The sequence below is a fragment of the Triticum aestivum genome, chromosome 7A, assembly GCF_018294505.1.
Source record: "Triticum aestivum cultivar Chinese Spring chromosome 7A, IWGSC CS RefSeq v2.1, whole genome shotgun sequence".
NCBI classification, from domain to species: Eukaryota; Viridiplantae; Streptophyta; class Magnoliopsida; order Poales; family Poaceae; genus Triticum; species Triticum aestivum.
Window position 1 is genome coordinate 695,126,827 of NC_057812.1, and position 25,576 is coordinate 695,152,402.

Genomic DNA, 25,576 nt, shown 5'->3' on the forward strand with positions numbered 1-25,576 from the left:
TACCCTAGTTCCCGACCCTCGACCCCTCGGCGATCCTCGACACCCTCATTCCCGATAAAAATTAAGAAGAAGAAGAAGAAGAAGAAGAAGAAGAAGAAGAAGAAGAAGAAGAAGAAGAAGAAGAATAAGAAAAAGAGGAGAAGAAGAAAGGAATAGCTAGAGGAGAAGATCGAAGAAAAAAAGAAGAAAAAAAAGAGGAGAAGAAGAAAGGAATAGTGGAGAAGAAGAGAAAATAGAATATATTCTATTTTCTCTTCTTCTCCACTATTCCTTTCTTCTTCTCCTCTTCTTTTTCTTCTTTTTTCTTCTTCTTATTTATTTCTCCTCTTCTTCCTCTCCTCTTCTTCTTCTTATTTAGTTCTCTCGACCCCTCGTCCCTCTCTCGACCCCTCGACGACCCTCGTCCCTGATAACATTTTTTTCTCCCCTCGCCACCTCTCGACCTCTCGTCCCACTCTCGACCCCTCATCATCATCTATCACCCCCCTCGTTTTCTTTAGCATATATCCATGAACAAAATAATAATTCATATATAGAAAAAATGCTATATGAACATACATACATATGAGCATATACAGAGAGCATATACATAGCCAAATCCATATACAGAGAGCATATACATACATACATACATATGAGCATATACATACATACATAGCCATACATATGAGCCTCTCGGCGGTGATGGTCAGAGCAACAGGGATCGATGGGAAGGGGGGAGCTCACTGGGGGCGCGACGGGGAGGAGGCCGGGGACGGGGAGGAGGCCGGCGACGGCGCGAGGGAGGCCGGCGACGTGGCGCGAGGCGACGAGGAGGGGGCCGGAGATGGCGCATGCAGCGACGAGGAGGAGGCCGGCGACGGCGCAAGCAGCGACGGGGACAAGGCCTGCGGCGGCGCGGGGCGACGGCGACGGGGAGCGGGCAACGACGGGCTCGGGGCGGCGACGACGACGACGAACGGCCTGGGGGCGTCGGGGGCGAATGGGAGCGGTTGGCGAAATTTTCACAAGTGCTACCTTATATACCCAGAGCAATGGTCCCGGTTCGTGGCACGAACCGTGACCAATGCCCCCCTTTGGTCCCAAATGCCAATTTTCAGCAGCCCAAAGGGCGGGAAGCGGCGGCCTTTGGTCCCGGTTGGTGGCACCAACCGGGACCAATGGCCTTGTGCTGCCCCCCGCCCAAAAGTTTAGTCCCACCTCGCTAGTTGAGAGGGCTCGGGAGTGGTTTATAAGCGCTGCTGTGCCCACCCTCTCGAGCTCCTCTCAACTTCAGGCTTTCGGGCCTAATCTGTCACTGCAATGCCTGTGGGCCTACTGGGCCCGCTGCGGGCCTGAATCCTGGCCCATGGTAGGGTTTCTAGTCGTATTCAGGCCGTGGTGGCCCAGTAAGTGGCATTTTTTTTTGTTTTTTTGTTGCTTTATTTATTTTCTTTTGTTTTTTGCTTTATTTTTTAACTCTTTATGCTTTTAGTTTTAGAAAAATTATAAACTTTTTGTTAATGCCATTAGTTTTCAAATTTGAAAATATTTTTTTTAGTTTTTTAGTTTTCTTTGTTGATTTATTTATTTTATTTTGTGATTAACTTTACTATAAAAATAGTTTTTTTCCTGTTTTTTGATTTTTTTTGCATTATTTTTTTAATTTTTTTTGCTTTAATTTTTAATTCTGTTTGCTTTTAGGTTAGCAAAATTATAAACTTTCTGTTAGTGCCATTAGTTTTACAAAAATTATAAACTTTCTGTTAGTGCCATTAGTTTTCAAATTTGAAAACACTTTTTTAGTTTTTTTCTTTTCTTTGTTGCTTTATTTATTTTATTTTGTGATTAACTTTACTATAAAAATAGTTTTTTCCTGTTTTTTTGATTTGTTTTTTGCATTATTTATTTTCTTTTGTTTTTTGCTTTAATTTTTAATTCTGTTTGCTTTTAGGTTAGCAAAATTATAAACTTTCTGTTAGTGCCGTTAGTTTTAGAAAAAACTATAAACTTTCTGTTAGTGCCATTAGTTTTCAAATTTGAATAGTTAAAATTTGAATTCTTTGAAAATTGTTTGAATCACAAGTTTGTGATTAACTTACTAAAAAATGACAATAGATGAAAGTTGAAAGTTTCTGTTAGTGCCATTAGTTTTAGAAAGTTGAAAGTTGAAAGTTGGCATGGGCCAGGGACTAATGGTCATGGTATTACGAGGGCCGAACCATAAGACATGAAAGCATTTTAAATGAACTCTGAAAAAGTTGAAAGTTGGGATGGTATCATAATTTCACCCACATAGCATGTGCATGTACAAAACAGACAATGGTAGCATGTTCGTGTGTTACAAAGTTGCGGGAGAAAGTCTTCACTTTTTCTTCACTTGTGTCATTTGCTTATTGTGCCGTAACCATGGATAATCTTCATTGTTTATCAGGATGCTTGGGTCAGCCTTGACATTGAAGGGAGGAATTTCATGAAACTTTTCATAATCTTCAGACATGTCTGTCTTGCCGTCCACTCCCAGGATGTCCCTTTTTCCTGAAAGAACTATGTGGCGCTTTGGCTCATCGTATGATGTATTCGCTTCCTTATCTTTTCTTTTTCTCGGTTTGGTAGACATGTCCTTCACATAGATAACCTATGCCACATCATTGGCTAGGACGAACGGTTCGTCAGTGTACCCAAGATTTTTCAGATCCACTGTTGTCATTCCGTACTGTGGGTCTACCTGTACCCCGCCGCCTAACAGATTGACCCATTTGCACTTAAACAAAGGGACCTTAAAATCAGGTCCGTAGTCAAGTTCCCATATGTCCACTATGTAACCATAATATGTATCCTTTCCGCTCTCGGTTGCTGCATCAAAGCGGACACCGCTGTTTTGGTTGGTGCTCTTTTGATCTTGGGCGATCGTGTAAAATGTATTCCCATTTATCTCGTATCCTTTGTAAGTCAATACAGTCAAAGATGGTCCCCTGGACAACAAGTACAACTCATCACAAACAGTGTTGTCACCTCTGAGACGTGTTTCCAACCAACTGCTGAAAGTCCTGATGTGTTCACATGTAATCCAGTCGTCGCACTGCTCCGGGTGTTTGGAGCGCAGACTATTCTTGTGTTCATCGACATACGGGGTCACCAAGGTAGAGTTCTGTAGAACTGTGTAGTGTGCTTGAGACCAAGAATATCCGTCCCTGCATATTATTGAGTCTCTTCCAAGAGTGCCTTTTCCAGTCAGTCTCCCCTCATACCGCGATTTAGGGAGACCTATCTTGTTAAGGCCAGGAATGAAGTCAACACAAAACCCGTTAACATCCTCTGTTTGATGGCCCATGGAGATGCTTCCTTTTGGCCTAGCGCGATTACGGACATATTTTTTTAGGACTCCCATGAACCTCTCAAAGGGGAACATATTGTGTAGAAATACGGGCCCCAAGATGACAATCTCGTCGACTAGATGAATTAGGACGTGCGCCATGATATTGAAGAAGGATGGTGGGAACACCAGCTCGAAACTGACAAGACATTGCGCCACATCACTCCTTAGCCTTGGTACGATTTCTGGATCGATCACCTTCTGAGAGATTGCATTGAGGAATGCACATAGCTTCACAATGGCTAATCGCACGTTTTCCGGTAGAACCCTCCTCTATGCAACCGGAAGTAGTTGCGTCATAATCACGTGGCAGTCATGAGACTTTAGGTTCTGAAACATTTTCTCTGGCATATTTATTCCCTTTATATTCGACAAGAAGCTAGTCGTGACCTTCATACTGAGCGGGCATTCAAAGAGGATTTCTTTCTCTTCTTTCGTAAGAGCGTAGCTGGCAGCACCTTTATACTGCTTCGGAGGCATGCCGTCTTTTTCGTGCAAACGTTGCAGGTCCTCCCGTGCCTCAGGTGTATCTTTTGTCTTCCCATACACGCCCAAGAAGCCTAGCAGGTTCACGCAAAGGTTCTTCGTCACGTGCATCACGTTGATTGAAGAGCGGACCTTTAGGTCTTTCCAGTAGGGTAGGTCCCAAAATATAGATTTCTTCTTCCACATGGGTGCGTGTCCCTCAGCGTCATTCGGAACAGCTAGTCCACCGGGACCCTTTCCAAAGATTACGTAGTGTAAATCATTGACCATAGCAAGCACGTGATCACCGGTGCGCATGGCGGGCTTCTTCCGGTGATCTGCCTCGCCTTTGAAATGCTTGCCTTTCTTTCGACATTGATGGTTGGTCGGAAGAAATCGACGATGGCCCAGGTACACATTCTTCCTGCATTTGTCCAGGTATATACTTTCAGTGTCATCTAAACAGTGCGTGCATGCGTGGTATCCTTTGTTTGTCTGTCCTGAAAGGTTACTGAGAGCGGGCCAATCGTTGATGGTCACGAACAGCAACGCCTTAAGGTTAAATTCCTCCTGTCTGTGCTCATCCCACGTACGTACACCGTTTTCATTCCACAGCTGTAAAAGTTCTTCAACTAATGGCCTTAGGTACACATCAATTTCGTTGCCGGGTTGCTTAGGGCCTTGGATGAGAACTGGCATCATAATGAACTTCCGCTTCATGCACATCCAAGGAGGAAGGTTATACATACATAGAGTCACGGGCCAGGTGCTGTGATTGCTGCTCTGCTCCCCGAAAGGATTAATGCCATCCGCGCTTAAAGCAAACCATACATTCCTTGGGTCCTTTGCAAACTCATCCCAGTACTTTCTCTCGATTTTTCTCCACTGCGACCCGTCAGCGGGTGCTCTCAACTTCCCATCTTTCTTTCGGTTCTCACTGTGCCATCGCATCAACTTGGCATGCTCTTCGTTTTTGAACAGACGTTTCAACCGTGGTATTATAGGAGCATACCACATCACCTTCGCAGGAACCCTCTTCCTGGGGGGCTCGCCGTCAACATCACCAGGGTCATCTCGTCTGATCTTATACCGCAATGCACCGCATACCGGGCATGCGTTCAGATCCTTGTATGCACCGCGGTAGAGGATGCAGTCATTAGGGCATGCATGTATCTTCTCCACCTCCAATCCTAGAGGGCATACGACCTTCTTTGCTGCGTATGTACTGTCGGGCAATTCGTTATCCTTTGGAAGCTTCTTCTTCAATATTTTAGTAGCTTCTCAAATCCTTTGTCAGCCACAGCATTCTCTGCCTTCCACTGCAGCAATTCCAGTACGGTACCGAGCTTTGTGTTGCCATCTTCGCAATTGGGGTATAACCCTTTTTTGTGATCCTCTAACATGCGATCGAACTTCAGCTTCTCCTTTTGACTAATGCATTGCGTCCTTGCATCGACAATGACCCGGCGGAGATCATCATCATCGGGCACATCGTCTGGTTCCTCTTGATCTTCAGCAGCTTCACCCGTTGCAGCATCATTGGGCACATCGTCTGGTTCCTCTTGATCTTCACCAGCTCCCCCCGTTGCAGCATCACCGTATTCAGGGGGCACATAGTTGTCATCGTAGTCTTCTTCTTCGCCGTCTTCCATCATAACCCCTATTTCTCCGTGCCTCGTCCAAACATTATAGTGTGGCATGAAACCCTTGTAAAGCAGGTGGGAGTGAAGGATTTTCCGGTTAGAGTAAGACCTCGTATTCCCACATTCAGTGCATGGACAACACATAAAACCATTCTGCTTGTTTGCCTCAGCCGCATCGAGAAACTCATGCACGCCCTTAATGTACTCGCGGGTGTGTCTGTCACCGTACATCCATTGCCGGTTCATCTGCGTGCATTATATATAATTAAGTGTCCAAATTAATAGAAGTTCATCATCACATTAAAACCAAAGTGCATACATAGTTCTCATCTAACAACATATAGCTCTCCAGAGCATCTAATTAATTAAACCATACATTGAAACTATGTAAAACATTTCAATGCGAAAACAAATGCGATCATAATCGCAACCAAGGTAACAATTGATCCAACGGCATAATGATACCAAGCCTCGGTATGAATGGCATATTTTCTAATCTTTCTAATCTTCAAGCGCATTGCATCCATCTTGATCTTGTGATCATCGACGACATCCGCAACATGCAACTCCAATATCATCTTCTCCTCCTCAATTTTTTTTATTTTTTCCTTCAACAAATTGTTTTCTTCTTCAACTAAATTTAACCTCTCGACAATAGGGTCGGTTGGCATTTCCGATTCACATACATCCTAGATAAATAAAATCTATGTCATGTTGGTCGGCATAATTTTCATAAACAATAAATGAACCAATAGTTATAAAGATAATATACATACCACATCCGAATCATAGACAGGACGAGGGCCGACGGGGGCGGATACCAAAACCATCGCACTATATAAGATGCAATAATAAATGTAAGAAAATGATACAAGTATCTATCTAAACATACAAGTAAGAATATTTTTCCTTTCAGAAAGAAGATAAGAATAAGAGGCTCACCACGGTGGTGTCGGTGATGAGATCGGCGCGGGTGATCGACGGCGGTGAAGATGGGGACGGGGCGTGACGGACCGCTAAATCTAGACAAATCTCGAGGAAAATGGAGCTTGGAGGTCGAGCTTCGAGAGGAGAAAACTTAAGTAGTGTGGCTCGGACATTCCATCGAACACCTCATGTGCATAGGAGGTGAGCTAGAGCACCACAAAGCCCTCTCCCCCTCGGCCAGAAAAAACAGAGCACCGTGCTCTGCTCTTGCGCGAGGGGGTATATATAGGCACCTTATTGGTCCCGGTTGGTGACATGAGCTGGGACTAAAGGGATCAATGGTGATGGGCCAGGAGCGAGGCCCATTGGTCCCGGTTCATCCCATCAACCGGGACCAAAAGGTCCAGATGAACCGGGACCAATGGCCCACGTGGCCCGGCCGGCCCCCTGGGCTCACGAACCGGGACCAATGTCCACATTGGTCCCGGTTCTAGACTGAACCGAGACTAATGGGCTGACCCGGCCTGGACCAAAGCCCTGTTTTCTACTAGTGCGCACCCATGGCCCTAAGGTCACTGGAGACGTGGGGGATCGGCGGCGCCGCCGCCGGGAGGCAGGAAACCCTAGACGCCTTTCCTTGGAGGAGAGACAAAGGGAGGAAGGAACACAAATGTGACTAATGTGTATGTTGTGATCTAACATGAGAAAATGGATCTGGATGTCAAGGAATTGGTTAACCGGCAAGCAAAGTCAGCATAAAATCAGGGCCGGTCCTGAGGGGGGGCAGGAGGGGTGGCCGCCCCGGGTCCCCATGCCTAGTAGTATGCACATGGCTGGTACGTAGCCCATGGCCTAATTTTTGGTTGCTGCGACGTACGATTGTCAGCCTATGGGGAATCGCATAGTCGAAGGGCACACGTTCCGGGAGCCTGGGAGCAATCTACGGTCGTCCTCTCATCTTCTTTCGCTCGTTTCCAAAGATTTTCCTTCGCTCGTGGCCTATCGATACAACTACGCGACTATGATCTACCTGTACGCGACGAAAGCGGCAACCGGCAGCGGCTACGGTGCAGAGGTCGGAGAGTGACGGCCAACCGCGAGAGATTGCTCCGGCTTCGCGGCTCTTTGTGTGATACTGTGATCTGATCGCTTCTCTAATGCTCCGCCTAGGACTCTAGGGGCCTCCTTCTTGGATCCAACCAGAACCAGGGCATCAACTGATCAGCAGTTAACCACTTCTTGTCTTGCCGGCTGGAACCTCTGTACGTACACGGTAATACCATTAATCACTAATTCGTTATCTATATAGGTTAATTTATATTAAGATATTTCATTATAATTAGTTTGTCGCTCTTGTGCATTTATTTGGATTTCAGAACTATCAAAAAGGATTTGTGGATGAGTTGATAAAATCATGAAAAGGAGTCATTGATATTATTTTGGAGAATACCACTGATGCTTGGACGAATATAGAGTTTGCGACAGTAGGTATGGATGGGCCGGCTAATGGAATACAGGGAGAAAATGTGAATGTAAGTGACCCTGAGAACACTCTTAATGCATTGGATGCACGGCACATTCCACTAGTTAATTTTAGGTTAACTTTGCATCATATGTTGCTTTGCATTAGGAATATTAAGGTAATATGTACATGTTATGTGATATAAATATTACTTTTAGATGCATCCAAGTGTTAATTGGTAACAGTCCCATATATAACAGAAATAACAAATGCATCTCAGGTCCCATTGCACCCGAATTGAATTTATTATTTTAAAAGTAATGTAATAAAGAGTTAAAAAGATGAAACTTTCTTTTAACAAAGATGACTTCTCATAATACTCACATGAAAACTTTCATGAATGAATGTGGGCTTGCAATTTTTTTTGCCGAGAATACCATGAGAGTCATTCCTGCCAGAACCTTTTCACATGAGTATTACGCTAGGCCATGTTAGTTACAAAAAAGTTTCAATTTTTTGGTACCCCTTTAGTTTTTTTTATAGTTTTTTTTCCAATTTAGGTGCATTTGGCATATGTTTCAAAGAACCGCAGCCTATATAAAATGATGGTTGTTGTTATGGTGTTTGTATTAAGGGCCCTAAGTTTTAGTTTCGCCCCGGGCCCCCGAAATCTCAGGACTGATCCTACATAAAATAGACGATTTTACCTTTACAATGAAGGGGTATGTTTTTGGGCTTGTTTGTATCATTTTCCGGAGACGCCCTGCCAAAAAATTGGCCGTGACCCATCCTTGGCTGCTCATTTGAATGAAGACCAAATAATCAGTGCGCCCACAACTCTGGCAGCCCCGGTACATTTACTAGCTATCTTTTTGGCAAGTCGTGGGTGGTAAAATCCGGCACCAATTATTTGACGAGTCCACAAATGGCAGGCCGACACTTTCACAAACCAAATAGCTTGTTAAGCTTAACTGTTGAGGCCGAACTCACTATTCTGACCTTTTCAGTAATCTTTGCCACAAAATGAACTCGACATGAAAGTATTTCATGATCTGACCCTTTTAGCAACGCCACAGCCCGTGACATTTCTTCTTTATATAGAAACGCTGAGCTAGCTAGCGTTTCAAATCCACATTCAAACGCTGGAGTAGCTAGCATTTCCAATCCACATAGAAACGCCAAGCAAGTGGGCGTTGCTGCCCTGGCCAGAAACGCCATAGGGCTTGGCGTTTAGGCTCTGGGTTTAGGAGCAGTTTTTTACTTTGGCGACGGGGCAGCGAATGGACTGGGTGCCAGTGCAGAAACGCCAAAGCCCTTGGCGTTGCTTACCTGGTCCGCAACACGAGAAACCTCGGCGTTTCTCCTTTGGGCAGGAACGCTAGCTAGCTCGGCGTTTCTCCTTTGGGCAGGAACGCTAGCTAGCTCGGCGTTTATATTTGGGGAAGAAACGCCACGGGCTCTGGCGTTGCTAAAAGGGCCAGATCGTGAAATACTTTCATGTTGAGTTCACTTTGTGACAAAGTTTGTTAATAGGGTCAGAATAGTGATTTCGTCCAACTGTTGATTGCTCATGGAGAGTTTCCAAAGAGGCCCATCTCTAGCGGTGTTTCTTGTTGACCCACTTGAGATTTCTGACAAGTGAAGGGCCATTTTGTACTAGTGGATTGGATCAAAGAAAAATGTGGTGTGTCCTAAAATGCTTTGCCTTTACTACATCCTCTCAAGCATCATGTATAAACTACAATTCAAAACATTTTACTGTAACATATTTTCAAATATTGGATATGGTAATGTAAATTAAAGTTAATTAAAAGTTGAGATGTTCTAGAAATACTTGATTACAATCTAGGGTTAATTTCTGTCTTTTTTCTCACCCTTAATATTCAAATTAATTATGGTGTATGTGCCAAAGAAAATATATATGGTCATAATTTCTTGCCCATTGATTCAAGAGACGACGTGGCTGTTGAAGCAATGCATCTGTTCATGTTAACGTTTGTATTCACCGAGGGACACGTATGCACAAAGCGACACCCCGAGGCCTATAAAGGTTCAACAATTCAGTCATTTGGTGCTCACTCCCGGATGCACGGCTGCAGTCACATAGACGCTCACATAATTGTTTTGCGGTGTAGGAGAACGTTCACATTGGGACGAGAGGACTCAGGTGCACACACATAACATATGTAGTGACGGTTAGTTCTTCGCCCATTGGGGGAACAATTGAAGTGAAGAGGTATAGGGGAGAGAAAACACTATTAAGTATACTCTATATGGTCGATCTTGAAGATTCCACACGAATTATGGAGATGTCAAGGTACGTAAATCAGAGAGATTAAAGGGTTGAATCGAATCTGCTGAAGTTTACACATTATTGTTTTTCTTAAATTTACATGTTAAAAATCATGATACTGATTACAAGAGATAGGTTCCTACCATTATATCAATAAGTTATTTCTATACATTTTTGCAGTAATTTTACTTTTGTTACAAATTTACAAATAGTTTTAGTTTGGGCCAACTTATTAGCATGACATGAAGTGAGGATTTCACTGAAAATTATGCGAATAAAGGGTCTTAGTAACATTTCTGAAAAATTACGAGAAATACATAAATGTTACTTCAGTGCATTTTTGCATGTTCACCACGTTGTTGGCCTTCTAAAATGACGACCTACCACATACCTCTAGAAAACCATTGAATCTCATCAGAGGACACCAATTTCTCGATCGTCAAGTATGGTGTATCGTTCTATTATATTCTAATGCAGTCTTTCTAGAAGATAAGATTTGATCTTCCATGTCATTAATTCATGCACTCTATATATGAGCATGCATGATATGTGGTCAGCATGTAAAATGTATTGGGGGATGCTATTTCACGCACGAGCATTACAGCGCTCGATGTCCTTATAAGCTTTTAGATGATGTATGACATGAGCATTAATCGATGAAATACTGAGGAAATAATTTAATATTTCGCACGTGAAATCAGTATATTGTGTCTCGCTAAATGTGGCGAGTATTAGAATCTTTGAGTATTACAATCTTTCATCAATATACTCACTAAATGTGGCACATATTAAAATATTTCTTCAATCAATCTTAATGTCAACGTAATAAAAACCTTAAACACGTTTTGAATGCTGACCACATATTTCATTCGCGCACATAGAAAATGGGTGCATGAATTAATGGCATAAAAGACCAATCCTATCTTTCACAAATACTGCATTTATATAGAAGATATGGATTATTTTCTTATATCTTCACAATGCCGACAAATTTAATTGCAGGGAGATATTGTGTTGTGTGAGTAGTAATATAAACACAAAGTTAATTGCCAAAAGACTGCATTTGTAATGGATTGACATTTTAATTGTGATATCTTCACAGTGCACAAACCATTAAATTGCAAGGAAGTATTGCCGACTAGTAAGGTACATGCCGCTAAAAATATATTAATAATATCGATACATCTTGATAGACTCTCCACCACATAATGTGCTATAAAAGGGATTCAAAGGAACTCATCTGGAATACAAAACAAAAAGTCGATCTTGAACACTTCTACTCTTAAGCAGCTTGCTATACAAGAGCTAGTGTAAAAACGGGGAGTACTAAAATGGGGATTACCAATTCCATGGACGTCCTCTTGGTCTTTGCAGTCCTGTTGCTCAATGCTGATGTCGGGTCGTGCGGCTGCTTCAAGCGCATCTTTGCCTTTGGTGACTCCATCATTGGCACCGGCAACTTCCGGACAGGTTCGATGTGGATGCCCCCTTATGGAGGGACCTACTTCCACCACCCCACTGGCCGCTGCTCCGACGGGCGTCTAATCGTCGACTTCTACGGTGAGTGCATGTTCGCACGCAGGTGTACTCTCGTGCTTGATTTCTAAATTTGGTGTGTGTGTGTATCAGCGCAAGCGTTTGGCCTGCCCCTGCTGCCGCCGAGCGAGCCCGAGGAGAAGACAGGGCAGTTCCCTGCCGGTGCCAACTTCGCCGTGTGGGGCTCGTTTGCGCTGAGCCCAGACTACTACCGGAAAAGGTATAACTTAAGTACGGACCACGGTTGCCTCGACTCGCAGCTCGGTTCCTTCAAGACAGTGCTCGCACGGATAGCTCCTGGAAAAGGTAAGTACTCATGTAATAAAATATATGTGCATACATGCATGGATGGTCTTTACCATATTATTACATATTTTTTCTTGCATTAGTCAGCTAATTCCTTTTTGTTTGTGTGATCAGCTGCCACCAAGAGACTCCTCAGCGAGTCCCTTGTCATCTTTGGCGAGATCGGCGGCAACGACTATAACTCCTGGTTCTTTGATCCTCGGCGCAGCAGGGACACGCCCCATCAGTACATGCCTGACGTGATAGCCCGCATAGGTGCCGGCGTCCAGGATGTGATTAACCTCGGCGCAAAGACGATCCTTGTTCCGGGGAACTTCCCCATCGGGTGCATTCCGGTTTACTTGAATGATCACAAGAGCAACAGGTCTTCGGATTACGACCAGTTCGGCTGCCTCAAGTGGTACAACGCGTTCTCCCGGAAGCACAACCAGCTATTGAGGCAGGAGGTCGGCCGGCTCAAGTCTCGCAACCCCAGCGTGAAGATCATCTACGCAGACTACTATGGCGCCGCCATGGAGTTTGTCAGGAACCCCAAGAGGAATGGTGTCGACGACCCTCTGGTGGCGTGTTGTGGTGGCAACAGCCCATACGGCACCGGTCGCGGGTGCGACCAGAACGCGAAGGTTTGCCGTGACCCGTCCAGGTTCGCCAACTGGGACCAGGTTCACATGACGGAGAAGGCGTATAGTGTCATCTCCAATGGGGTGCTCAACGGCCCGTATGCGGACATCCCATTGCTCCATGCTTGCTAGGAGAATTTCCTTTCGATACTTGAAGAAATGCTTGCGGCAACAAAGATCTGTTACGTGCTAGCTTCTTGGAATTTTTAATCTTGTATCACCATCTCAATTAGTCATGAACTAGTCATCAACCAGTGCATTTGCACGGGTTTGTTGTATCTCTATTTTGTTACATCCATTATGAAGAACACCAGTGGAACTTGCTTTAGGAAAGAGACGTTACATTACACGTTTCCATGGATCTATCGATAAAAGTTATGAAATCTTGTTTATTACTTTAACTGCAACACACAGGGAGGGAGATGCACTCGATATCATGTTCGCTGATTGATGTTTTGGGATCCGGGAAATGGGACATAAGGTGTCAGGTCTGGTGCTTGGAGAAATCGTGTACGGGGGAATACATGCACGAACTGTGCGATACGGCGGGGCCAGTTCGTAGCGAAGAGGTAGGCATGAGTCAAGGTTAGACGGCGCCGTCCCGTGTTGGATTCTGATCCATGGCTCGGTATTATCTAGTCTCATCGGGACCGTGGCCAGACGGGAGTTCTATCAGGGAAATCTTTGCTGGTTCGCGATGTCCTCTGGAGTTTGAGTGACTTGGCAAGGCAAGCGCTTGGATGCGGTGGATTCTCTCGGAGGATTGATTCTTTGGGCGTAAACATCCTGGAGGTTGAAGAAGGCTCTGGACTAGAATCGCAACAATGCGATGGAGGTCACCAGCTCGTCCCCACAGAAAGTCATGAAAACTGGGGGAGGAACTCCTCGTTCTGGACATCGGTGGACGACGAACACAGACGTATTTTGGGGGAGCACATCTGTATTCACTGGTGAGGAAAATATTAAGGCATGCTGATACGCATGCAAATAGGATGCGAAGGGAACAAGACATAGGTCTCCGATCTAGCCACGACAGCATCACCGGGAAACCTGCATCGCCGCCGTCGCTGACGCCGAAACAGGAACCAACGAGCTTGAACACCCTGGCCGGAGAGAGTGCTGTGGGCCACTTTCTATTCCAGGAATGATGCGAAGCAGATATACATCGGATAATACATCATATATTGCACATCTCGAGGTGAATTGACGCCATGGATTTCTGGGACATCTGAGACTGGGCACCGTTTCGTTTCCTCTATTTCCTACCTTGCTCGCCCTCCTCCTTCCTCTGTTTCTTCACCCCTCATCCCCTCTTGCACGCCGCACCACCACCACCATGATACGCCATGCCTATTCTTTCGGTAGGTTTGCATCGGGTTCCACAGCTTGACGAGCATGTCGTGCAGTATACAGGTTCGTAATTGGAGATGTATTTTGTTTGCACCAAGCACCATCTTATCTCTACTACAGATGTGCTATAATCAAAGAAAACAGATCTTGGCGGGAAACTCAAATTGCATCTTCCTCGGATGTATTACTAGTAGTGTAATAATAAGGTTAGCCTACCCTTGATATGATAAGACTATGCATGATACATACTCTTGTGTCCCAAAAAATTATTATTCATCTTGTGGTTGCATTTCCATTAGTATTCTACTAGTCGTCAACCCGTGCAATCGCACGGGCTAGCAAATTTATTATTTGAGATACTATTTTGTAAAAAAATCAAAATGTCAAACAATAATATGAATATGTGATGTAGATTATTATTATAACACATGCATGTGTACCTTGGTTGGACATAGGGTGTAACGAAGCTACATTGCTTTGACATTTCTGTGATTAGAATGTTTACATCCAATAATATGAATATTGTGATGTTGATTATTATAATAACACATGCACGTGTACCTTGGTCGGACATAGGATCAAGCAGAGGTACATTGCTTCGACTATTTTAGCATATATCTTCCTTTCTTATACCCTACGAAAAATATAGACATCTACCGTTTGGTAATGGAAGCACCATAGAATTATAGAGTATGTTTCTATATACACAATAATGGACACATGCATGCACGGCTTTCTGTCAACAGACCTGATATCATATCAAATAATATACATATTGAAATATAGATTGTTGTATATTCTCATTATATCATATATTATTAAGATTAGACGTTCATGCCTCAACCAACAATTTCTTTTATGACTCACATGGATTGATTTTTTATATTCGCCATCAATATTTCACATAGACAATGATGTGCTTACATGAATCATTGTGGCGCATGATACATCCAGTTTATTCTACAATAGTAATATATATGATGTTTTAATTACTAACTTTTTCTTTGTTATAATCACAAAAATAGATATTCATAGACATAGTATATATGCAAATACGTATTAGCAATCTGCATCTCTAAAGAAGCATACACGAACCGCATGCACATTAGGCAAAGCAGTTTATCTGTGGACAAATAGGATTAAGGAACGGAATTGGCCGAGTTTGAGTTGCTCTCCATTGGTGAACCATCGACGCACCTCCTATAGAACATCGTCCATTGTGACTGGGCATGGAAACTGAGAATATTGAAAGAATCTCCAGTCAAATATGAATTCACAAATTAAATTCCTTAAACCACGAAAAAAAGTTTCTTAAAAAATCTGTAGTGCTCTCCTATCCGATCAAACCTCTACCACTTTCTATGTGTACATTCTTTGTTTCTATATGCACATAAAAGATCCAGACAATGCAATATCTGATTGGTGAATTAATCATGTTTGTTGTTACAGGAGAACACCCTTATTTTTTCTTGAAACCATGTTTTAATGGCCGTACACGGCGAACCATCCTGTGATTGGATGGTTAGGGGACAGTGTGATGCCCGACCCACCAAAATTCATGTCTTAGCCTTGACATTGGTGCTCGCATTTTTCTGGATTTTTTCGGACCTTCGGGAGATGTCCGTTCAATGGGAGGAGACATTCCGGTCGACAACGTAGGTGTCTGTAGGGATTACGTTAATCTCAAGATGATATGCCGGCTTAGTTTATAGGAGGTGCTCATAGGGGTTGGGTGTGCGTGTGTGCGTTCATAGGAGGATGAGTATATGCTCGTGTATGTGAACGACTTTTATTGTGCTATGCTAAAAAAATGGACGTACATATTGCTTTTTTTTGCATGGGACCTTGTATTGTTTTTGTACACATGCCTTTATGCATGGACATATTTCTGTGTACACGTATAAGTAGTACTCTTTGTTCGATCTTTTTCTTAAACTAGTAAGCATGCACGTGCACGCACGTATAACCGTGAGAAAAAAATCTCATGTATAAACATATTTTTGCTTGTATTACGTAGTACATGGATTATGCAAAAAGGAAGTTAAGTACTTTTGGGGAATGGAGAGAAGGGATTCCAGCATGATATAGTAATGCTAACAAATATGGTGAAGAATTACATTTGTTATCAACCTGAAACTACAAAAGAATTGTGGACTAAGATGGAGCACGTGGACTAACATGGAGCAGGGCGGCCTAAAACCAAACATAGTTCTCTGGCAAAAAAAACATAGTTACCTGCTAGTTGTGGCTTATTCATAGAGATCTTGCACGCCTTCTTATGAAGAATGAAGTCAGTAAACAAGTGAAAATAGAAAATGTAGGAGTGGTGATTTTGGAATAGATAGTTTTTTTTTTCATATTAAGGTCCGGCACAAAATGTGGTCAGGAAAATCACCTCATTCGTGTTTGCTTTGTTTTGCAGACATGTAATTCATCGCATTCTTATTTGGTCAGCTTTGCAGACATGTAACTAATTCATGCACAAATGCCGGTGACAAGGAACACATGAAACAAATAAATAAATGCATATCACCATATCACATATCATCTGAAAATTGCATTATCTAATTGGACTATAAGAACTGTCTGTAGTGGGCCTATTGTCAAAATGACACATCAGAACCGTCATCTAATCTCACGGAACCTAGTAACTTTTTAAAAAGTACATACGACCATAGAATATATAATTTGAAAATTGTATTATTTCATTTTACTATAGAAACTGCGAATAGTGAATGATGAACCTTTTAGCATAAACACCTTTTACTTTTGTTTCATCATTCATATCCCCAATTATAGAATATATAGCTACTGGATTTATAAAACTAACATGACACTCATCCCCAATTATGATGATCTGTTAGCATAAACACCTTTTACTTTTGTTTCATCATTCATATCCCTCGCATGAATGATGAACCTGCATATATTGCTTTAAGAGCGATGCTTGGAAATGAAGGGAACATGAAATCTTGAATATTGTTGACGACGCCATGACTCGTTTGAGAAGATGTGCCATGGTCAATCCAGTTCTGGTATGACTCCATAGTCCACACTTTTCCCTACGATCCCAAGTCTGAAACAGACAAAATAAGGAATTCATGGTCCACACCAGCACATTAGTTTTTACACAGGACTAACTGGAGCTTGTGTCTGATTCTATTTGATTGCTAAAGTAACATAGCAAATAATATGAATACAAGATGAGAAAAAAAATACCCAAGCTTGCAGTTGTTTACCGTATATTGAGGTGCTAGAGATTACAGTGAAAATTGTCCAAGAAAATAGCATAGAGAGGTTGCTCAAAATAAATAGTATGGCACGATGGCATAGAGGAATGTCACATAAAAATATAGAAAGCCCCGCAGTTCAGTTTCCATGCTTCTCTAATACTGAAAGCAATAGCCAAATATCATTGTATAGTTCTTTCAGAGTAATAAAATGGCGGGCTTGGTTCAATATCCAATCCAAATGCACGCGTCTGACTCAGAATTGGTACATGATTAGGTAATTATGCATGTAACCTTAGTTGTCCAGAACACAAGGGGCTCATGCCTATTAGAAATGGAATTGGCAAGATCGATGTAGAGCCGCTTACTTGCCAACACATTCAAATGTGACATAAAAAAATTACAGAATTCAATCTTCATGAAACAAAGCTGCAGACAATACTGAAACAAGAAAAATATCGAGTGGTGATAGAACTCAAAATACAAATATCTCCATGAGAGACTCATCCATTCTTCACCATAACTGGAGTTTTCTCAGTTTTTTTTTGTAATAACTGTTAGATGCTGAAAAGATTATGTCACCCTAGTGTTAAGGCCTCTAGGGCATTTATATTTGGTCTTAGTTAAGTGTAGTCCAAAATGATGCCCCATTGATGAATTCAAGATGAAATTCTGTTAATTTAGAAGTCCGATAATTCATAATATGCATATGTAGGACACAGATTCATATAATGAAATGGGGAGTACAAAAAAATGTAGTTGATTACTCCACAAATTAGGTATAGAGCAGTTACCATCTCTCGAGTAAAACCAAACCGTAGGATCGTCATAAATGGTTTTCTAAACAATAATCTTTTTCTTCACTTCCTCCTCTCTTGACAGCACATGCTTCAAGATTTGTTGTGCTTTGCGAAGGAAGACAAACGTGGGTTCGACACCCTGGTCATTTGCACGGCATGATGTCTCTGGAAGCAAAGGAATGCCAGGGTGTTTAACAGAGCTGAGCAACAGGTGGTTGCACAGGAACTCGCGAAGAAGATACTTGATGAACTTAGAGATTGGAAGATGGCGGCCCGGGGAGGAGGTAGCTTACAACGCTTTGTGAGAGATTAGTTTTGGGTTCCTTGTAGGAGTGGTGGTGGGTGTTAGTCTTGGAGTGTTCCGCACTCGCTAGACCTCTTGTAAATTGTTTTGCTCTCTTCTATAAAAGTAAGGCACGTGCTTTGAGTGCTCTCGAAAGAAAAGATTTGTTGTGCTCATAATCTCTAGAAATATAAATATACAAAGATAATTAATAAATATTCGTTCAAAACTTGTTTTTTTAATATATGTTTGGGTAAAGGTAGAAAGAGATATACAAGGGGAACCTGTTTCTGCTGCTTCTAAAAGTATCTCTTCTTGTGTCATACAATTTTCTTCCCAGTTTCCGCTGCTTCTAAAGACAATACAAGGTAGATATATATTCACATGGAGTACATGAGCAAACCATCAGTGAATCCCTAATTTACCGTTTATTTTGTCGTTACAATTGAATGAATTAATATGAGATAACGGAGGATCACTCTTTTTCTAACCTGTAATGTTCAATGCTGTGAGATGCAAACTATTGAAGGAAAATCGATAGTACCTTTGCTATTTCTCTTGTTATGCTTTTCGTTTATTTGTATTGTATAGGATCCCATTCGGGGACATACAAAAAAATATCTGAGTACACATCATCATCATTTTATTAAAGCAAAAACCAACCCTGCAACTTAAAAATAACTTTGAAAAATATACCTCAAAGTGTGACAGGGATCTATTTTCTGATTCGATTGATTCATCAATATCTTCCTTGGCCAGATCAAAAAGATCCCTCAAAGATGCAGCTGAAACCGGTGATGCGCTCTCGGATTGTTAAAAGGTGTGGACTGCATAAATATCAGCAACATACAATTCCCATGATCATGTCGTCCAATAGTTACTACCCAATGGATTAAATGATACACAGAGGTTGGTGATATGGTGGAATACCTGGAATAGCAGCCGACAGTTTATGCTTGCTCCCTCATGATATTAGACAGGAACGCGGCAGTTGAACATTTTCCCTTAGTCCCGGTGATATGGACAGCCTACGAACACAATAACTTGCAGCCAAACACCTTTCTCTTCTTCTGGCAGGCATTCATATATGTATCCACAACACCTTTCTCCTGCTCTTCCTACCAGCAAAAAGACAACAAGTACTTGATCATATTTATGTGCAGTTTGACATAAAACTGATTTGCAGCCAAACACCTTTCTCTTCTTCTGGCGGGCATTCATATATGTATCCACAACACCTTTCTCATGCTCTCCCTACCAGTAAAAACACAACAAGGACTTAATCATATTTATGTCAGTTTGACATAAAATCGCTTAGCCAAGTCTGTACTTATCATGTGAAGAGGACATGCGGTGGTATGCTCTTGCTGACCCGTGGTAGAGCCGTAGAGGACATGGCAGAGGTGGTCGTGGTGACGGAAGATGGCGACGACCCTGTGGTAGAGGACAAGCAGGAGGATGCGATGCCCGGACAACGAACCCTCCTCAACTTCGCAGGGCTGAGTTGCAGGCAACAACGACTTCCGCGTACTCAGCTGTGCGGAAGAATGGCGGCGGCATCTGCATCCCAGACTGCCCGGGAGAATTAAGAATGGGGCAGGCATGTGTTCATCACCGGTCGTCGCCGTCGCCGATCTGGTCGGGAAGAGGGCCGTCACTCGCGAGGGAAGGTCCGACGGAGCCATGGTGTCCTGCAGTGAGGGAATGGAGAGAGGGAGAAAGATTAGTGAGGAGAGGGAGAGAGAAGGGAGGAGGGCTCTGGGCATGGCTGACCGGCAGAGGAGCTCGGCGGCGGCGATCGGAGGCAGGGTCGGCTCGGGGCGGATCGGGGGTGGGGAGCGCACGGCAGGAGCGGCAGCGCAACGTTGTTTCTGCGGATCTGTTCTCTCGCCGTTCTTCTTGGGGCCTAAAGCCAGGGCCGGGACTCAATCGGGAGGCACTTTCGCGTGGACCAAACCGAAAATCAGGGATTCCTCAAAAAACCCGAAAATCAAGGAGTTACCGCTGGCCCGCGGGGATCGGCGGAAGCGGAGCGCTCGCACGATCGGCAGACGCGTCTGCTGGGCAGAACAATTAATCTGAGACATTGATTCTGGATGACAGACTATTGATGTAATATAGGCGGTAGGATATGTTTAAGTCAATTTGATCGGATGGTTCTGCTTATTCCGTGTACATTTTGTTGTGTGGCTTTTGACAAACACATGTTTGCTCTTTTAATAGTAGTATAGATGATGTAATATAGGCGGTAGGATATGTTTAAGTCAATTTGATCGGATGGTTCTGCTTATTCCGTGTACATTTTGTTGTGTGGCTTTTGACAAACACATGTTTGCTCTTTTAATAGTAGTATAGATAAACTTATCACCTTGGACTTAAATCACGTATGCACGTATGTGTATTCTTTTTGTACACATGCCTTTATGCATGGACATATTTCTCTATACACGTATGAGTAGTACTCTTTGTTCGATCTTTTTCTTAAATAAACTTATCACCTTGGACTTAAATCACGTATGCACGTATGAGTTGTAGTATAGACGGACTCTTGAACCTGCGTTTTAACTTATCATGTGTTGGACTTGTATCACGTATGATCTTTAGCGTATCTTTTTTTTTTTTGGCGAATGACAAATCGTACCATACATGGACTCCCTAATTTTAGTGTACAGACACATGCCAAAGCGCTCATTATGGACTTGCCTTTTTTAACTTATCAATTTTGACTTAAATCACATATTACGTTCAGCATATCTTAGTGAGGAAAAAGAAATCTTCACCTACCAACGTGAATATCTTTTTTTGAACCAATGGATGCTTTTTTTCTTCACAGGAGAAGATGTTATCTTTTCCTTTATATTGCTAGAGTTTTTATGGAAGGAGGATATCTTTTTTTACGGAGAGGATATTTTGTTAAGGCAACGATGGATGTTTTCTTTTTTTTCACAGCAACGTTGAACGTGTCAGGACCCTTTTTTGACCATTGTGTTAAGTAAGTTTTCTTTTTATCTCTGGCGTTAATTATTTAATCCAACGGTGTAATTAATTTTATAGATATGGATTAATGAGAAGGCTTTAATGGTGCCTCCAATTAGTAAATATAAGATTGGCATGATTTAATTTACATTGCGTCAGGTCATTATCTCACATGTCGATGCATTTGTGGCCAATTCATAGTGGCAATGACTTAAGGTCACTTTACGTGAACAACGAATTGATAGATACTCCCTCCGTTTCATATTACTTGTGGTTTTACTTCAAATTTGACAAGTGCATCTCAATTGATAAATACAAACAAACTAATTTGTATCTTGCGCTCGAACATGAGAATCGAAATGGTCCTGCACTTCACGAAACTTGTTAACCGACGTGCAAAGTCAGCAAAACATAGATGGTTTTAGCTTTACAATGAAGGGGTATATTTTCGGGCTTTCTGGATCATTTCCGTGAGACACCCTGCCAAAAAATTGATCATGGACCCAGCCTTGCGTGCTCATTTGGATGAAGACCAAATAATTTGTGCGCCCACACCTCTACGGCAGCCCCAGTATAAGTCTAAGCCAACTTTTTCGATGTCATGGGAGGCAAAATCCCGCGCCAAATATTTGGTGAGCCCAAGATTGGTAGGCAAGAGCTGTCACAAACCAAACAACCTCTTAATCTCAACCTTTGATCACTCATGCAGCGGTTCCACGGATGCCCATCTCTAGCCGGGTTTTTCTTTGACCCACCTGAGATTTCGGATCTGTGATGGGCCTTTTTGTACATCGTGTATAAACCACAATGCAAAACATTTTTCTACAATGTGGTGTATCCTAAAATCCTTCCTCTCCATTACTCAACCATCTCGTGCATCATGTATAAACCACAATGCAAAACATTTTCTACAATGTGTTTTCAAATATTCAATATGACTAATGTAAATTACAGAATTATTTTAGAAATAGCGTATAGCTTCTAGTACTAGATTAAAATCTGGTTTAAGTTTCCCTCTTTTGTCTCGCTATTAATATTCAAATTGAGTATGGTGCCTATGTGAAGAAACTATATATGGTGGTAATTTCGTGCCGGTTGATTCACGAGACAATGTTGCTGTTGAAGCAATCTGTCCATTTGTGGCAACATGAGTATTCTCCTAGAGACACCTATGCCTAAAGCGACACCCCGAGGCCTATAAAGGTTCGACCATTCGGTCGTTTGGAACTCATTCCCGGATACGCGGTTCCACTCACGGCACAGAGAGAGACAATCACATAATTGCTTGGAGCGTAGGAGAGTGTTGACATACTTACATGGGAGGACTCAGGTCTACACACACAACATATATACCGACGGTGGATTCTTTATCCATTGGATCAAGGAACACGTGAAGTGAAGAGGAATAGATGCGAGAAGACACTACAAAGGATACTCTACATCGTCGATCTTGAAGATTCCACATGAAATATGTACATGCCAAGGTATGTAATTCAGATAGAGTTAAACGGCCGAATTGAATTTGTGGAAGTTTCTGCACTATCATTTTTTACATTTACATGTTAAAAATCATGATACTAATTAGAAGACACAAGTTCCTACAACTATATCCATATGTTCTATTTACACACTCGACGGTAATTTTAATTTGGGTCCAAATTTGCAACTAGTTGTACTCTGGGCCAACATGTTAGTCTAACATGAAGTGATGATTTCACTGACAAGTATGTAACTGAACGGTCTTACCCATATTTCTGAAAAATAGTGAAAAGTATGTAAATTTTACTTCAGTGCAATTTTCCATGTTCGCCACATTGTTGGCCTTCTAAAACGACGTCCTATCACATCCCTCTAGAAGTCCATTTGATCTAATCAGAGGGGGGCAATAATTTCTTGATCATCAAGTGTGGCCTATCTTTCTGTTCTATATAACTCAGTGAAAAAATAGCGAACTATAGCGTCGCTAATAGCACACTATAGCGTTTCTCATAATTGTCTCGCTAAATAAATCAGTGTACAATTCCTCGCTAATAGCACGCTATAGCGGGATATAGCACATTAATAGCATATTTTAAGGGCCACACTATTTTGTCATAGCACGTTACATTTTTCCATTGATACAAATGTAGTATTTCTAGAAGATTTGATCTTCTATGTCATCAATTCATCCACTATAAATGTGCATGCATGATATATGGTCATCTTGTAAAAATGTATTTGTCGTTGTAATTTTTTAGTCGGTGTAGAGCATCAGCATTAACTGATGAAATATTGAGATTATATTTTAATGTTAACCACATTTAAGAGTAAATATTTCCTAAATATACTCATTAAATGTGGCAAATATTAAAGTTTTTCTCAATATACTCATAAAATGTGGCAAATATTAAAATGTTTCCTCAGTTAATTCTGATGTTAGAAAAACTTACAAGGACAACACATTTTCAAAGCTGACTATATATCATGCATGGTCACTTGCACATATATATTGCATGAATTAATGCCTTAAAAGCGAAATCTTATCTTTTATAAATACTGCATTTGTATAGAAGTGATAGATATTTTGTCTCAATGCCCACAAATTTAATTGCAGAAAGACTGCACTTGTAAGTGATTCGTATTTTAATTATGATATCTTCACCATGCACAAACCATTGTGATGTCTTCACATACCCTGCTAAAAATATATTAATAATATCAATACGTCTTGATACACGCTGAACCCTATAAAATGCGCTATAAAAGGGAAGCAAAGGACCTCATATGGAATACAAAACCAAAACTAGATCTGCAACACTTCTAATCTTAAGACGCTAGCGTCTAGCTTTTTTTTTTCTAAAATGGGGAGTACCATTTCGATGGCCCTCCTCTTGGTCTTTGCAGTCCTGTTGCTCAACGCCCATCTCGGGTCGTGCGGCTGCTTCAAGCGCATCTTTGCATTCAGCGATTCCATCATCGACACGGGCAACTTCCGCTCAGGTTCGATCTGGGCCCCCCCTTATGGAGGGACCTACTTCCACCATCCCACATGCCGCTGCTCCGACGGGCGTCTCATTGTGGACTTCTACGATAAGTGCACATACGCACGCAGGTGTACTTCACTCATGCTCGATTTCTGAATTTGGTTTGTGTGTCAGCGCAAGCGTTGGGCCTGCCACTGCTGCCGCCGAGCGGGCCTGAGGAGAAGACGGGGAAGTTCCCGACCGGTGCCAACTTCGCCGTGTTAGGCTCTATTGCCCTGAGCCCGGACTACTACAGTAAAAGGTATAACTTTAGTATGTCCCACTGGTGCCTCGACTGGGAGCTCGGTTCTTTCAAGACAGTGCTCGCACGGATAGCTCCTGGAAAAGGTAAGTACTCATGCAACGAAATATATCACACATTTCTTCCTGCATTAGTTAGCTAATTCGTTTTTTTGTGTGTGATCAGCTGCCACCAAACGTCTCCTCAGCGAGTCCCTCATCGTCTTTGGAGAGATCGGTGGCAACGACTATAACTTATGGTTCTACGATCGCCAGCGCAGTCGTGACACGCCCTATAAGTTCATGCCCGACGTGATCGCCCGCATAGGCTCCGGGGTCCAGGAGGTGATCAACCTTGGTGCCAAGACGATCCTTGTTCCTGGAAACTTCCCCATCGGGTGCGTCCCGGTTTACCTGAGTGGGCACAAGACAAACAAGTCCACTGACTATGACCAATTCGGCTGCCTCAAGTGGTATAACAAGTTCTCTCAGAAGCACAACCAACTGTTGAGGCAGGAGGTTGGCCGGGTTAGGTCTCGCAACCCTGGCGTGAAGGTCATCTACACCGACTACTATGGCGCCGCCATGGAGTTTGTCAGGAACCCCAAGATGCATGGCATCGACGACCCCCTGGTGGCGTGTTGTGGTGGCAACGGCCCCTAATACACCGGCCATGGGTGCGATCAGAACGCGAAGGTTTGCCGTGACCCGTCCAGGTTCGCCAACTGGGACCAGGTTCACATGACCGAGAAGGCATACAGTGTCATCGCCAATGGGGTGCTCAACGGCCCGTATGCGGACATTCCGTTGCTCCACGCTTGCCAGGAGAATTTCCTTTCGAGACTTGAAGAAATGTTGTTGCAACCAAGATCTGTTACACGCTAGCTTCTTGGAATTTTAAATCTTGCATCACCATCTCAATTGGTCATGAATGAAATGGTTGGATCTGTTGCTGGAATTTGGTCTGTTTTGGGCCAGCTCAATAGCCATTCTCAGAATTCCTAATAAATCGTACCTCATTCCCATACTGCTAGCTTAATAGGAGTTGGGCCTCCTTATAAGGGAGATTGTTTCCCCACACATGTATG

General features: G+C 42.6%; 1 protein-coding gene, 1 long non-coding RNA gene and 1 pseudogene across 5 annotated transcripts; 2 read left to right on the forward strand and 1 right to left on the reverse strand.

Moving 5' to 3' along the window:
* The first annotated feature begins 11,476 nt into the window (after nt 1-11,476).
* On the forward strand, nt 11,477-12,739 carry LOC123148245 (GDSL esterase/lipase At1g28600-like). The gene is made up of 3 exons (XM_044567632.1): nt 11,477-11,705; nt 11,775-11,987; nt 12,102-12,739. Exons 1-3 carry the CDS (start codon nt 11,477-11,479, stop codon nt 12,737-12,739), a joined length of 1,080 nt encoding a protein of 359 aa, XP_044423567.1.
* Nucleotides 12,740-16,770: 4,031 nt separating this feature from the next.
* LOC123149416 (uncharacterized) lies at nt 16,771-20,343 on the reverse strand. Of its 4 annotated transcripts, XR_006474627.1 has the most exons (6): nt 20,044-20,343; nt 19,201-19,961; nt 18,967-19,097; nt 18,762-18,891; nt 17,982-18,622; nt 16,771-17,033 (listed from the first exon to the last, which is right to left on the reverse strand). It is a non-coding gene; the product is annotated as an uncharacterized lncRNA (long non-coding RNA). The 4 variants fall into 4 exon arrangements; XR_006474626.1 differs by lacking the exon at nt 18,762-18,891; XR_006474625.1 differs by having other exon boundaries at nt 16,771-18,152; nt 18,281-18,622; nt 18,762-19,097.
* A 3,743-nt stretch (nt 20,344-24,086) lies between these two features.
* Nucleotides 24,087-25,373, forward strand: LOC123153756 (GDSL esterase/lipase At1g28600-like; annotated as a pseudogene).
* Nucleotides 25,374-25,576: the final 203 nt, after the last annotated feature.

What these genes read in the sequence shown, in the direction of transcription:
- LOC123148245 (XM_044567632.1), top strand. Translation starts at nt 11,477, where the DNA reads ATGGGGATTACCAATTCCATGGACGTCCTCTTGGTCTTTGCAGTCCTG. An exon ending in TCTAATCGTCGACTTCTACG is followed by an intron (nt 11,706 to 11,774) that starts GTGAGTGCATGT and finishes TGTGTGTATCAG; the next exon opens with CGCAAGCGTTTGGCCTGCCC. An exon ending in ACGGATAGCTCCTGGAAAAG is followed by an intron (nt 11,988 to 12,101) that starts GTAAGTACTCAT and finishes TTGTGTGATCAG; the next exon opens with CTGCCACCAAGAGACTCCTC.